The sequence below is a fragment of the Penicillium solitum genome (genome assembly GCF_028829755.1).
Source record: "Penicillium solitum strain IBT 25940 chromosome Unknown utg000001l_segment0_segment0, whole genome shotgun sequence".
NCBI classification, from domain to species: Eukaryota; Fungi; Ascomycota; class Eurotiomycetes; order Eurotiales; family Aspergillaceae; genus Penicillium; species Penicillium solitum.
In genome coordinates this window covers 6540825-6554898 of record NW_027072121.1, presented here as the reverse complement: position 1 = coordinate 6554898, position 14074 = coordinate 6540825, and the positions used below count along the sequence as shown (strand labels likewise).

At 51.1% G+C, this 14074-nt stretch overlaps 5 protein-coding genes across 5 annotated transcripts; 3 read left to right on the top strand and 2 right to left on the bottom strand.

Moving 5' to 3' along the window:
* Positions 1 to 174: 174 nt before the first annotated feature.
* N7455_002498 (high affinity methionine permease) lies at positions 175 to 2736 on the top strand. The gene is made up of 6 exons (XM_040953331.2): positions 175 to 530; positions 595 to 826; positions 893 to 1343; positions 1402 to 1666; positions 1729 to 1891; positions 1944 to 2736. Exons 1-6 carry the CDS (start codon positions 419 to 421, stop codon positions 2341 to 2343), a joined length of 1623 nt encoding a protein of 540 aa, XP_040816201.1. The 5' UTR covers positions 175 to 418; the 3' UTR covers positions 2344 to 2736.
* Positions 2737 to 2875: 139 nt separating this feature from the next.
* N7455_002497 (M1 family metallopeptidase) lies at positions 2876 to 6097 on the top strand. Its single transcript, XM_040953409.2, has 3 exons — positions 2876 to 3317; positions 3374 to 5744; positions 5818 to 6097. The coding sequence occupies exons 1-3, from the start codon at positions 2986 to 2988 to the stop codon at positions 5941 to 5943; spliced, it is 2829 nt and encodes a 942-aa protein (XP_040816247.2). The 5' UTR covers positions 2876 to 2985; the 3' UTR covers positions 5944 to 6097.
* A 176-nt stretch (positions 6098 to 6273) lies between these two features.
* On the bottom strand, positions 6274 to 8944 carry prp28 (mRNA splicing protein PRP28; the record flags this gene model as incomplete). The annotated part of the gene is made up of 3 exons (XM_040953374.2): positions 6274 to 6567; positions 6635 to 8580; positions 8663 to 8944. The coding sequence occupies 3 exons, from the start codon at positions 8942 to 8944 to the stop codon at positions 6411 to 6413; spliced, it is 2385 nt and encodes a 794-aa protein (XP_040816286.2). The 3' UTR covers positions 6274 to 6410.
* Positions 8945 to 9646: 702 nt separating this feature from the next.
* Positions 9647 to 12135, bottom strand: N7455_002495 (putative mRNA splicing protein (Prp39); the record flags this gene model as incomplete). The annotated part of the gene is made up of 4 exons (XM_040953394.2): positions 11953 to 12135; positions 11674 to 11889; positions 11500 to 11603; positions 9647 to 11027 (listed from the first exon to the last, which is right to left on the bottom strand). The coding sequence occupies exons 1-4, from the start codon at positions 12022 to 12024 to the stop codon at positions 9647 to 9649; spliced, it is 1773 nt and encodes a 590-aa protein (XP_040816246.2). The 5' UTR covers positions 12025 to 12135.
* A 443-nt stretch (positions 12136 to 12578) lies between these two features.
* N7455_002494 (mitochondrial 54S ribosomal protein mL59) lies at positions 12579 to 13237 on the top strand (the record flags this gene model as incomplete). Its single annotated transcript, XM_040953249.2, has 2 exons — positions 12579 to 13133; positions 13196 to 13237. The coding sequence occupies 2 exons, from the start codon at positions 12579 to 12581 to the stop codon at positions 13235 to 13237; spliced, it is 597 nt and encodes a 198-aa protein (XP_040816135.1).
* Between the last annotated feature and the right edge of the window lie 837 nt (positions 13238 to 14074).

The following is a 14074-nucleotide window of genomic DNA, read 5'->3' as shown; positions in this document are numbered from 1 at the left end:
CCAAGACAAACATATGTCTAATTGGGTTGCCAACTCCTCTGGAATGTAACGTTAGAAATTATATTCGGCCTGGCTAGGCGATGGTGCGATGATAGTGCGGTGGTAGCCCGTTGCCTTGCCCAAGGCTTCTGGAATTCTTCCAGACATGTGGGTCAGGTTCTGCGGGAAAAATCCACCAACTCTGGTGGGACCTTTGCCTGGATCTGGTGGTTGTGGTCTTACAATTTCATTTTCCAAGGTAGTATAAGACACTGCCCAGCCGCAATGACCTATGGCATCAAATTTAGTGCTAGCACCTCATTTCTGCGCCGTTGCTAGCCGTATTAAATTCGCTTCTCGAAAGCTCAACTGAATACAAATACTCGTCGATCAGTTCCACGTGTGGACAGTGACTCGATCAGTTACAAACTAACATAATATGGCTGAACGGGTTGATCCTGTTGTTGAGGCTTCTAATAAGTCGCCAGTATTTGATACAAAACCAGCGGGAGATGATGGCCTCCGCCGAGCGGATGGTATTTCGGGATTGTGTATGTTCTCCCTGGTGAGATTGAGTGGTGCTTGAGTGACATTTCTAACCTGTTCCGTTTTCAGACGAAGGAAATGTCTTTGAGGCGACCCCCGAGAACCGTCGTCAGATTGGAATTTTTAGTGCTGCCCTCTTGATCTTTAATCGGGTTATTGGTACGGGTATCTTCGCCACACCGAGTACTATCCTTGAATTGAGCGGCAGTGTCGGTCTCTCGCTGTTTATGTGGGTTATCGGCACTGTAATTGCTCTGGCTGGGACAGCAGTATATCTAGAATGGGGAACTGCAATTCCAAGGTATGTCATCTAATAGGACGAAAGTATCAAAGGCAAGACATGTCTGACTAACCTGTTGCTGTATAGAAACGGAGGCGAGAAGAATTACCTCGAATATGTTTACACAAAGCCCAAGTTCTTGGCCACTGCCATGTTTGCCGCCTATGCCGTGTTACTCGGATGGGCAGCAAGTAACAGCGTTGTCTTCGGTCAATATATCCTCAATGCAGCAGACATTGAGGTCGGACGATGGAATCAGCGTGGAATTGGCATGGCTTGTCTCACTGCCGCCTTTATTATCCACTCCGTTGCCCTGAAATGGGGTATCCGTCTTCAGAATGCGCTTGGTATCATCAAGTTGATCATCGTCGTGTTCATCATTGTTTCTGGTTGGGTAGCACTTGGTGGCCACACAAAAGCCGAGAGGCCGCATAACTTCACCAATGCCTTCGAAGGCACCAAGGGAAGCGGATACGGAATTGTTATGGCGCTGTACAACGTTATTTGGTCCTTCATTGGCTACTCGAATGCCAACTATGTAAGGACACGAAGATACGAGTTGTGTATATTGATCACATTGCTAATTGCATCTATAGGCCCTGAGCGAGACGAAGAACCCAGCCCGCACCTTGAAGATTGCAGCCCCCGTTGCTATCGTTTCTGTTGGCATTTTGTATATGTTTGTCAACATCGCCTACTTCGCCGCTGTATCGAAAGAAGATATGCTTTCGTCTGGCAGCATTGTGGCCGCCGTGTTCTTCAGAAACATGTTTGGCAAACAGGCCGAAAAAGTCATGTCGGTCTTTGTGGCTCTCTCTGCATTTGGCAATGTGTTATCCGTTATCTTCTCACAAGGACGAAGTATGTATTCCCGCTTGCACATTCGAACGATTGAACGATATACTAATATGATATCGATGCAGTTGTTCAAGAGCTCGGCCGTGAAGGTGTCTTGCCCTTTTCCAAGATCTGGGCTAGCAACTGGCCTTTCCACTCTCCAGCGGCTGGTCTGCTTGAGCACTATCTTGTTTCGGTCATTATTATGCTCGCACCCCCTCCCGGTGATGCATACAACTTCCTCGTCAAGTATGTGATTTCTACAGACACCCGCGAGATCATTGCTGACCAATTGTCCCAGCCTCATCTCTTACCCCCTTGCAATTGTCAACTTCTTCGTCGCCGCTGGCCTCGTTCACATCTACCTCACCAAAGAGAAAAATTACCCGAACTGGAATCCTGGAGTCCGTGCCACCCTACCCGTCACCATCTTCTTCATGCTCTCGAACCTGTACCTCGCGATTGCGCCATATGTGCCGCCCAGCGAGGGCCAGAACGTGTACGAACAGCTACCATACTACCTGCACTGTGTGGTAGCCCTGGCACTTTTCGCAGCCGGAGGAATCTACTACATTGTCTGGGCTGTGTTGTTGCCTCGATTTGGCGGGTATGTGCTCGTCAAGGAGTCCGTTGTGGATGCCGATGGATGGTCTCGCAGTGTTTTTACAAAACTGCCACAGGCCGAGGCAGTGCACTCTTAGAGATACTGAGTGTGAGATAAAAATCGGATTGCTTAATTTTGGATCTTCTTTTATGTACTCGAGAGATAGATTTTGTCATGGTGACTTGGAAGAAATTCCCGCCAAATACTACTAGTAATAGGTAATATATAATACCGGAATAGATCCATTTATTATGTATTGATTATTTTCGACCTCATTGTCAACTGCCCTGTCATGCTGTGACATCAGAATAATGAACTGCGGTGCTGTATGTTCCAGTCTTCTATGGTAGCCCACCCAAGAGAATCGATTGAAACTGTCATGAGCCCCTCAAACTTGCTGGTATATTGTCTTGCAATAAAACAGCATAAAAGCCATTTCCAATCAGTTGTCTGTCATATAGAGATTAGACATCCACTGGGTGAAGTTGCGTGTTGAGGAAGAAGGAAAAGAAGAAGAGAAAAAAAAAGAACAGAAAAGTAGAAGATCCACTAACATTCACCGCCTTCCCATCTGCCGGACTCTGATCTCATGTTTTTCTTCGTTGACCATTGTTATCAAGTCCGTGGTTCAATTGATCTCGCATTTGGTTCTATTTAATTATTTAATACTAATACCTCTTTTATTTTACCTTCTCTCTTTTCTTTCCTTTTTCTCCCGGTATTCGGGTTCGTGGAGCTGATGCGCCGCTTCTCCACGCGTGTGCTTCTGCAGCAAGCAAAGCCACCGCTTCTTTCCGCCAGATCTCCCCTCCCCCTCTTTGTTTCCGCGCGCTCTCCTCAAGCTTCAGTTCCTAGATCAATTACTCAACGCCGCTCTCCTTCTCCGCTATCACAAACCTCCAAACGATACTGTTCCTACCGCAGGATGTGTAGCTCACGCCGGGACACCTCCGGGTCAACCAACGTCCAAGGACGTGAGGTCCTACCTACAAACGTCAAGCCCCAGCATTATGACTTGACACTGGACCCCAACTTTGAGAAGTTCACATACGAGGGATCTGTCACCATTGAGTATGTCATTTGTACATATGTGCATAGTTGCATAAGTCACTAACATCTACGTCTAGCCTCGATGTGAACGAAGACACCGATTTCGTCACCCTCAATTCCAACGAGATTGAAATCCACAGCGCAGTTGTTTCAGCCAAGGGCTCGGTGGTAGACTCCAAGCCTGAAATCTCCTTCAACAAGGATAACCAGACCGCAACCATCAAGTTCGACCAGGCCCTCGCTGCGGGGTCAGATGCCCAGTTGAAGCTTACCTTCACTGGTATTCTCAATGATAACATGGCCGGTTTCTACCGTTCATCATACAAGGAGAATGGCGAGACCAAGTACATTGCGTCTTCTCAGATGGAGCCGACGGATGCCCGTCGGGCCTTCCCTTGTTTCGACGAGCCTGCCCTTAAGGCCAAGTTCACCGTGACTTTGGTCGCCGATAAGAGCATGACCTGTTTGAGCAATATGGATGTTGATACCGAGACCGAGGTCCAGGGTGGTGCGAAGAAGGCTGTGAAATTCACCACTTCGCCCCTCATGTCCACTTATCTCGTTGCCTTCATTGTCGGAAACCTCAACTACATCGAGACAAAGAGCTTCCGGGTTCCCATTCGTGTGTACGCCACCCCGGACCAGGATATTGAGCACGGCCGTTTCTCATTGGAGCTTGCTGCCAAGACTCTCGCCTTCTATGAGAAGGCCTTTGATAATGATTTCCCTCTGCCAAAGATGGACATGGTTGCCGTCCCTGATTTCAGCGCCGGAGCCATGGAGAACTGGGGTCTGATCACATACCGTATTGTCGATGTGTTGCTGGACGAGAAGAACAGTGGCGCGTCCCGAAAGGAGCGCATCGCTGAGACCGTCCAGCACGAGTTGGCTCACCAGTGGTTCGGAAACTTGGTCACCATGGACTTCTGGGATGGATTGTGGCTCAACGAGGGTTTCGCCACCTGGATGTCGTGGTACTCTTGCAACGTCTTCTACCCCGAGTGGAAGGTTTGGCAGACTTACGTTATCGACAACTTGCAGAGTGCTCTTTCGCTTGACTCGCTGCGTAGCAGCCACCCCATTGAGGTGCCCGTCAAGCGTGCCGATGAGATCAACCAGATCTTCGATGCCATCTCCTACTCCAAGGGTTCCTCTGTCCTGCGCATGATCTCAAAGTACCTGGGCGAAGATGTCTTCCTCCAGGGTGTCCGCAACTACATTAAGAAGCACGCCTATGGTAACACCGAGACCGGTGATCTGTGGGCTGCTCTTGCTGATGCCAGCGGAAAGCCCGTGCAGTCCGTCATGGATATCTGGACTAAGAACGTTGGCTTCCCTGTCCTCAGTGTCACCGAGAACAAGGAAAATTCTTCCATTCACGTGAAGCAGAACCGTTTCCTGCGCACCGGTGACGTTCGTCCCGAGGAAGATCAGACTCTTTTCCCTGTCATGCTTGGTCTGCGCACCGATAAGGGTATTGACGAAGAGACCATGCTGACTGAGCGCGAGCGTGACTTCCCCGTTCCTGACCTTGACTTCTTCAAGCTTAATGCTGATCACTCTGCCATCTTCCGCACCTCATACAGCCCTGAGCGTCTTAAGAAGCTTGGCCAGGCTGCTCGTGACGGCCGCCTGAGTGTCGAGGACCGTGCCGGCATGATCGCCGACTCGGGTGCTCTGGCTTCTTCTGGCTTCCAGCGCACCTCTGGTATGCTTTCCTTGCTCCAGGGTCTCGATACTGAGTCAGAGTTTGTTGTTTGGAACGAGATCCTGACCCGCATCGGCACCCTGCGTGCTGCTTGGCTCTTCGAGGACGACAAGACAAAGGACGCCCTCAAGGCCTTCCAGCGCGCGCTTGTTGCCCCCAAGGCCCACGAGATCGGCTGGGAGTTCCCTGAGAACGATGATCACATCCTGCAACAGTTCAAGGCTCTTATGTTCGGCTCTGCCGGTATGGCCGAGGACCCCGTTGTTGTCAAGGCCGCCTTGGACATGTTTACCCGCTACTCTGCCGGCGACCTCTCCGCCATCCACCCTAACATCCGTGGTAGTGTTTTCACCATTGCCCTGAAGCACGGTGGTCTCAAGGAGTACGAAGTGGTCCTGGAGCGCTCCCGCCGCGCCCCGACTTCGGACGAGAAGACCACCGCCCTGCGCTGCCTCGGTGCCTCTGAGGACCCTGAGCTTATCAAGCGCACGCTTGGTCTTGCTATGAGCGACGAGGTCAAGAGCCAGGATATTTATATGCCTCTTGGCGGTCTCCGCAGCCACCCGGCTGGTATCGAGGGCCGCTGGAACTGGCTCAAGTCTAACTGGGATGACATCTACAAGCGTCTTCCTCCCGGTCTCGGCATGTTGGGCACTGTTGTCCAGCTTACCACTGCCAGCTTCTGCACTGAGGCACAGCTGAAGGACGTTGAGGACTTCTTCGCCTCCAAGGACACTAAGGTTAGTTACTCACCAAGGCCCTCACCGAAATCCATATCTTTGTAAAATTTACTAATTTGAATCTTTCTCGCAGGGCTTCGACCGTGCCGTTGAGCAGAGCCTTGACGCCATCCGCGCCAAGATCAACTGGCTCAAGCGTGACCGTGACGATGTTGAGCAGTGGCTGAGCAGCAACAGCTATCTCCAGAGCAAGCTGTAAATCTAGACAAAAGTGACTGAACAATGTTCATATATCTCTTGGATGCACGGGGGTTCTTGGTCTTTCAGAGCTCGCAGCTCGAACTTTCCTTCGACTGCACATTATTTTTACGTTGTCATCTACAGAGAGCACACGGGATGTGCTTATTTGAGCTAAAATCATACTCTACTCAGTTATTCAATATCTTGTAGAGCAAGTGCTTATATTGACTAGGGCTAGATTGATAGGTATCTGCCCTGATTGCAATAACTACATAACTACATGATACTAGCAACAGGCGACTAGATTTTTGAGACAAATGGCATAAAAGCCTCTCGGGAGTCATGAATGGCGTATTTGATTGCCTTGAAAACACCTCATATGGCCATCCTGGCCGCCAAACGTACACTGAAACACCTTGCAGACGAAAAAGAGGGGTGGTATCGAGGGAAGATAATACAGAAAGAAGAGAGACATAGCAGAGAGGCTTATGCCCACCCTCCCTTGCCTCCAAACCCAGAACTGTCCTCGATCTTCTTCCCGCCAGGACCGCGCGAGGGCTTGGATTGCGCCGCTTCGTGCTTGCGCAGTTCCTCGGGGACACGCGAGATGGGTGATTTGATTAGCATTTGTTTGAGATCGTACCTGTAGAAGTATTAGTAAATTGAGACCACGAGGAAATGTAAAAGGGAGAAAAAGGAGTGTAACGTACATAACATCGCTATCCTCGCTGCCCAGGAAGGTGATAGCAACACCACTCTTTCCGGCACGACCAGTACGACCGACACGGTGAGTGTAACTTTCGATCGAGGTCGCCATGTTGAAGTTAACGACCAGTGACACGTCCGGCACATCGATACCTCTTCCTGCGAGGTCAGTTGCGACGAGAACTTCTGTTGAGCCATTGCGCACGGATGCGAGCGCGGCTTCACGCTGGTCTTGAGTTTTGGAGCCGTGTAGAGTGACCGAGGAGAAGCCCATTGACTTGATTTCGCGAGCGATGGCATCACAGTTTCGCTTAATGTTGACGAACACGATAATCGGGGCACGGAACTCGCCTGATGAGAGGATTTCGCCGAGGCGCTTCTTGCGTTTGTCTTCGCCAGAGATCATCTCCACGCGCTGCTCAACTGTGTCGACGGCTTCACCGACGCCACCGATGGTGATAATGGCTGGTCGGCGGAGGTACTTGCGAGCAATGCGCTCGACTGCTGCAGGCATAGTGGCTGTGTACATCATGGTCTGGCGGTACTGGTATTTGCTCATTGCCGTTGAATCTTCTGCGTCCTCTGTATCGGGCTTTTCGTTCGTGACGGGGAGGGCATCCAGGATCTTGTTGACGGGTTCTTCGAATCCAAGATCGATCATGCGATCTGCTTCGTCCATAATCACGTAGCAACACTGGCTGAGGACTAGCATGCGACGTTCGATACAGTCGACCAGACGACCAGGGGTGGCAATGATGATTTCGGCGCCATTGCGTAGGCTAAATGCTTGCTCTTCAAGCGAGTGGCCACCGACAATACTGACCACGTTGAATCCAAGGGGCTGCGTGAACTTTTTGGCTTCGATCTCGATCTGCTGCGCCAATTCACGTGTGGGTGCTAGAACGATAGCATATGGTCCGTCGTTTTTGCGCCACTCGTTCTCGTCAAGCCGCGGTAGGTCCGAGATATAGGACAAAAGTGGGAGTAGGAATGCGGCGGTTTTACCGGAACCTGTCACGGCGACACCAATCAGGTCACGCGACTGCATAGCGATGGGGATAGCCGCGCGCTGAATAGCTGTTGGGTCCTTATATCCGACACGATCAACAAGCTCCAACAAGCGCTTCGGTAATGGACTTTCCTCCCATGAACGCATGGGATTAGGGACGCTTCCACCTTTGGTGGCAATATTGAAATCTTCCTTGAAAATACGCCAGTCTCGCTCGCGCATGTGGCTCAAGTCCTTCTCACTCCAATGCTTGTCAATCTGTGTGCGACTACTACCATCACGTCGCTGGCGTTCCATATCCAGCATTTGTTGGGCTCGCACACTACCGGCTTCCTGATCGCGGGTCGCCAATGCTTCTGCGTATTTGCGCGCGACATCATCGGCGACATCATCGCCAAAGCCTGCCAAACGCCCCCGGCCGAAGAAGTTGGCTTCTTGTCGTTTTTGGTATAGGGGGTTATAGTCGCCACTCGTGTCTTCCTCGGTGTTCCACTCGAAGTTGAACTTGCGGTCTGCGGTACGCTTGCGCTTCTTCTTTGCCGAGAAGTTAGACGTCTGGTCGGCTCCCATGTATCGGTGCTTGGTCAACGTAGCCAGCGCTGCAGCTTCGTCTTCTTCCGTTAGACGCTTTTCGCCTTTAGTCTTGGATGGGGGTGGCAGCATATCCTGGTCGCGATTGAACTGATTGTGCTGCCGGCCTCCCTTCCGCATACCACTAGGTCCAGTCGAAGGTTCATCGCGCATCGCTCGCGGCCCGGTGGGTACATGACGTTCCTCCCGGATATTGCGAGGCGCTTGAGGCCTCACAGACGGTGGCTCAGGTGGGAAACCGTTATAATCAGTGCCGTTGGTGCGGGCCTTAGCTTGCCGCTCTGCCTCCACCTCTTGCGCCCGTTTCTCCAGCGCGAGTTTCTCTCGTTGAGCTTTAGACAAAAATTTAGGCTATAGAAAGAGGTAAACGTAAGTATAAGTCACCAAATCTTGCGTCACGTATTTCATCATCCTCAGAGTAGGAAAAGCTTACCTTTGCCGTTGCCGCATCTGCTTCTTTCTTCTTGCGTATCAAGTCCTCCACACTCAGCGGAGTGACAGTCGGTTTCTTTGCGCCCCATCCTAGCTTCTGCTTCTTCTGGGTCTCGACTGGGGGCGGGGGTGGCACATCATCGGGGGGAGGTGGAGGGGCGATGCTGTCTGGCGGCGGTGGAGGAGCGGCCAAGTCCTCTGGGGGAGGCGGAGGCGGGCTGGGCGGGCGCTCCACTGGATCTGGGGGAGGGAGCGGAGGGAATCCCTCAGAGCCGTTGGTCATGACTTGCGTATGTGGGAAAAATGAGGGCTAATGAAACCACTGAACTCGAGACGAGAAGGAAGTGATATTGAATTTCTACGGAATATGATAAGAGCCAAACGCGTAGTCACGTGAGGGTATCACGTGATATTATCTATCTACTATCTACTATCTCCATGTGATCACGGCTAACAGTGGGCCCCTGTACATAGTCGAACTGGGGCAACTACGGAGTATTATACATATGCAACTACAATTTACTCCAACAATCTGGTTGTAGTTGCGTTTAAGTCTAGCAACGTTAATACACTCGCCGACGGATCAATTTGAAGCAATTGGAATTAATTTTCAGTGGAAAAACAAGCCACCTTAGAATACAATTGGTCCCGAAGGATCCAATCTCGAATTGGCCACAAACCTGTGTAAAGCTCCAAGAAGGGACTAGACACCAGTACATCTGACAAAAGTGAGAAGAAGCTGTCTTTAAGTTGCGTCAAAATCGCTAGACAACGGGAGGAAGGGAAGGTTGCCCAACACGGGCAACGGGGATGATACTACATGAAAAAGGAACTCACCCACCCAGGTGAATCAATATGCCAGGGTAAGTAACAAAGACAAAAACACCGAAAGAAAAGGCACCAGCAGAACTTCCAGAAACCAACCCATTCGTGAAGAAACGTATCTATGCTTGAAGTCATCGGCTTAAGGGGCCGTGCACATAATTCAAGCAGTTGTACCGTTCGCTGCGGCCTGTTGGTAGTAGGCATATGCCTTTGCAGCAGCCGCGGGGTCATCAGGCATGGGCTGCGTCTGAGGAACTGGCACAAACTGTGCGGCTGCGGGGATGGGGTGCACCGCCGCATTGCCGCCAGTCCGAACAGAAGCAACGGATGAAGGGCCATAGATTTCGCGATCCAGGGTCAAATATTCCTTTGCGGTATCCTTGGTGCCCCTTTCGAGAAGGTATGTCATGTAGATTTGCACAAGCTCCTTGACAGCATCGACTTGCAGAACGCTCTTGGATCGGATGTCAGCAATGACCTGCTTGATACGTTCATACTGAACCGACTCGGTAGCCGCGCTGGTGGGTTGCTCGATTTCAAAGACGAGGTAGCTTCCCCAAAAGGGTCGGCTGTCGAGATAGTAATGCTGATTCTCGTGGAAAACTTTGCGAGCCTCGTCAGGGCTGCCCTTGATCTTCCATAAAAGGCGGGCCCACTCGGCAACGAGGGCAGCCTTTGTGGCCATTTCGCACTCTGGCGAATCCAATTGTGTCTTGTAGACTTCAATGGCCGCATCAAGACCTCCATGACGACGGCACATATTGGCGAGCGAGATGATCGTTTCGACATGGCTGGGGAGGTGCATAAGAATGGCATTGTGGATATCTTTCGCCACGTCCACGCGGTCTGACACCTCTTCGAAGTAGGCATAGTGGAGTCGGACAGTGGGATTGGCAATTGGGACGTAGAGATACGAGGCACGTTGGTATATGATCCGTACCTCTTCTTCCTTGCCAGGCTGAGCAGCCATCCAGCGAGCGTATCGGAGCCAGAACTCGTCGTAATGGGCACAAGTGACTAGGCACCGCTCATACAAGAACTGAGTCCGGGAGAACGAACCCTCGGCTTCCTCGAAGTCAAGGTAATTCTTCCAGTTCATCAACTGGCCTTCATCGAGCTCAGTAACATGGAAGTAGGGACGCTTAATCTCCGATTCAAAAGTCCAGCGCTTGGTCGTCTCGGTTTGGGTATTCGTGAAAATCTCGACGTGGTAAGTGTCCACACGATGCCGGAGATCCCGCTCAATCTCGGCCTCAGCCTTGGCACCAGGAGCCGGCTGGGACGATGCAGCTTCGATCTCAGCGCGGAATGCGGCCATGATCTCTGCTGGAGCGAGCTCGGACAAGGGGCGGGTTTGCGCCATCAGACGGTAACGCTCGAAGTAACGAGCATACTGGTGCATTGGGATGTGGACGACACGTCCAAGAATGGCAAAGATCTTGTCGTGGGCCTCAACTCGCTCCTCGAACTCAATGTACTTATCCCAGAAGGGATGGGAAAGGAAATCAAGACCCACACTGCTCGCACCCCGTTCGAAAAGCCTGGTGGGTATTTAAGTTAGCATGCTGCAGAAACATGGGCCTGATAGGTGGGATAGGAGTGGCAGGAGACAAGAACGGGATATTGAAGATGGCAAACATGAGCAGGAAACTCTGCCCTGTTGTGAAACCCCAAGTAATCAAATGAGTGTGGTGGATGAAGCTAAGGGATAGGTGGACATCCAGTGTTCCGTAAATGGCCATCGAACGAGACTATTCATTGGACTTCAATGCAAGGTGGTGACTCGGCCAATCAAAGGAGAAATGCAGCCTGAGTGAGCTATGGGTGAGAAGTAAACTCCACTTAGATCAGGGGAAGCAAAGCAGCGAGCGGTCTCTCACCCATCAACAATGAAACCAACTGGATATTGAAATACCCAGGAAACATATGTGACCGGCACCACGAGAACTTTCGCGAGCTGCGTTGGTAACGGTTATAGGGAAAGGGAAGAAGACCATCTCTACTCTCACTTACTCTCGAATGATGTCGGAATCGTGCGAAGTCTCTGCCTTGAACGAACAATAGTTGGTCCAAAGATCAACGGACGGCGAAATGCTAGCAATGCCTCGTTCATAGACCTAGAGCGACAATATTAATACGAATCCATAGAAAAGAAGAGGCTGGTGCCTAAGGGTTCCGCATGCATACCATCTCAGCGGCCTCAGTGCCGGTGATGGAGAACTCTTGGTCGGCATACTTCTTCCAGTATCCAAAGAGCAAGGGGAACTTGGCGAGGAACCGGTCATAAGCTGAGCGGACGGTTGTGATGGCCTGGGGGCTGGAATTGCGATTTATTCCACCCTCCAGGGCCTCCGCCGCGCGAACCAGCTTCTCCCAGGTTTCGAAATTGTCAGGATCATCAAGCTGTAAAGGATAAACACGTAAGTTAACGAGGGACACATTCATAAATGCGTGTAGAACACGTACCAGCTCGGTCTCGAGTTTTCTAATCTCCGCATTCTCCTCTTCGGAGCCTCCGTACTGATGATAGTCGGCCATGGTCGTCGCAGTGCTGAGGATGCGCACGAGAAATCGAGGTCCCAGAATAAAACTATAGGAACAAGATTGCAAGTCCTAATAAAATAACAGTGATGGTAACAATGAAGATTCCGAAGGGAAGAAATTCTGGGGCTGAAACGAGACTGAAAAGCGAGCCGAAGATAGGAACTGTTGATGCCTGAGGCGAGGATCTTTGGGTTATCCAGTCCACCGCCCGCGGGCCCTCCTTCCGGGGTGTGGAGAGCGGTGTATGCCAAGGCGGTGTGTCCTAACCTTGGAAGGCCGGGCGGTGCGCGTAATGACTAAGCTCAGGCTTGGGCCCCGGGGGCTGGCCCCCTACCCACCCGTGGACGATTACCTATCGGCGGCACGGCAGAAAACCCTATTGACGCCTTAGGAACAAGGCGCAAATACTACTTTATGCCGTGACGCCTGAGGCATAATCTAAAGGCCTTGGCGTGAGCCCGGGCGGTATCAACTTTTTGACCAGAACACTCACAAACAACCTCAGAACCACCTGTGCACACTAGGATCACAAACCATCTTGATCCATCATGTCAGTTTCGAAGCAGGCGGGTGCACTGTTGGAAAATCTTCCTCAACGTCTGGTCAATTTCTTTGCTCGTTATCCTCCACAAGTCCACTCCGCAACTGTCCGCCGTCCTGCCCCTGCGAATGGAGAGGGCTATGTACCAACGAAGGTAGAATCTCCATACACACCAGACCGTGATGCGAAGGGTGCCCCGGGAGAGAAGAAGCATGGCTGGACTCCTTCACGCGCACTGCTCGTTACCAGCGAGGAAGTCCGCAATCCATTTCTTCCGCATAAGCGATTCGGCAAATGGGAAGCACCGAAATATGGGCTGCGCCAGCAAGCCGATCTGATGAAACTGGCGATCAAATACAATGTGGGGGCACTTCTCCCTCCCAGTCGCAAGTCACCTGAATTCAAGGAGACACGGCGCGCAGAGCGTGGTTTGCAGGTTAAGGGAACTGGTGTTGGTCATAAGGTTAAGGGTCACAAGTGGGAGCGTACCATGGAGTCACGTCTGGAGGACCGTCGCAAGGCAATGGAAGGAATGCCAGAGATGGTGCGGATGTGGAAGCAGGTTAGTACTCGATTGATCCTTCCCGTTGAGGTGGTTAGAGCAATGCTGACTCGGCATAACAGAGAGGTCATGGCCGTGGCTGGAGACAATGGCCCAAGCGGTAATGGGGATGCACCATTGTCACACATCACATCGTCTTGTTTCTCTTCTTTATTCTGGCCAGTTTGTTCATTCTGGTTCAATGTTCTGTTGATTCCCGTGCGAACCGGATCGGCACAAATACTTGTACGAGCCATAGCAGGAGCTTGGGACGGAGTTTTGTCTTTGAAGTATACTATCAACCCCATCTGTACAATACAATCCACGGTCACATCGGTCACTTCGCCCAGTGGTGCCCAAGAAAATCATTTACATGTATCTGGCCGGTGTTATCTTTCACTATCCTCAACACCAATAAGAAACCTACTTGCTCCCAGCTAAACAGGTTCAATCTTGCGGGCAATTCCCAAGCGGACCATAAGGAGCTAGGATGAGGTGAAACCTAAAGAAACCATAGTCAATAATAGTATATGTACTATAGAAAACCCCTCACGCAGATCATCGTGGCGTTAATCAGTTCAGCCTCAGATACAATTTGTAATACTACAGGGGCGCTGCTCTAGGCCCTTTTGCGCAATTACCAGGTTTACGTGTCTACGGCGTTGGCACTTAACTCGGATGTCCTGACATGGATTGTTTAGTGTCTTTCGCTCAACTTGTGGCTACTGGTTTCAGCCCAATTGAATCGAACAAAATTAGGCGCACTCTTTCTTTGTATGAATAGCCGAGTTGGTAAGCTGACATGTGATGAGACTGAAGGTAGTGCTTTAGCTTTAGCAAGATCCTAGAAACCCATGCAAGTTGGGTTGATCGTTGTGCATCGGCGGCGCTATTGGGATTTGTGAGACATAATGATCGAAGAAGTGCCTCATAGGCAGAATGGTTGGTTGGAAGCCTATATC

Bases quoted from the DNA above. Each gene is read 5' to 3' on its own strand.
- N7455_002498 (XM_040953331.2), top strand. From the start codon at position 419: ATGGCTGAACGGGTTGATCCTGTTGTTGAGGCTTCTAATAAGTCGCCA. The intron at 827-892 runs GTATGTCATCTA...GTTGCTGTATAG, and splicing joins TGGGGAACTGCAATTCCAAG to AAACGGAGGCGAGAAGAATT. The intron at 1,667-1,728 runs GTATGTATTCCC...ATATCGATGCAG, and splicing joins TATCTTCTCACAAGGACGAA to TTGTTCAAGAGCTCGGCCGT.
- N7455_002497 (XM_040953409.2), top strand. From the start codon at position 2,986: ATGCGCCGCTTCTCCACGCGTGTGCTTCTGCAGCAAGCAAAGCCACCG. The intron at 3,318-3,373 runs GTATGTCATTTG...ATCTACGTCTAG, and splicing joins GAGGGATCTGTCACCATTGA to CCTCGATGTGAACGAAGACA. The intron at 5,745-5,817 runs GTTAGTTACTCA...TCTTTCTCGCAG, and splicing joins TCGCCTCCAAGGACACTAAG to GGCTTCGACCGTGCCGTTGA.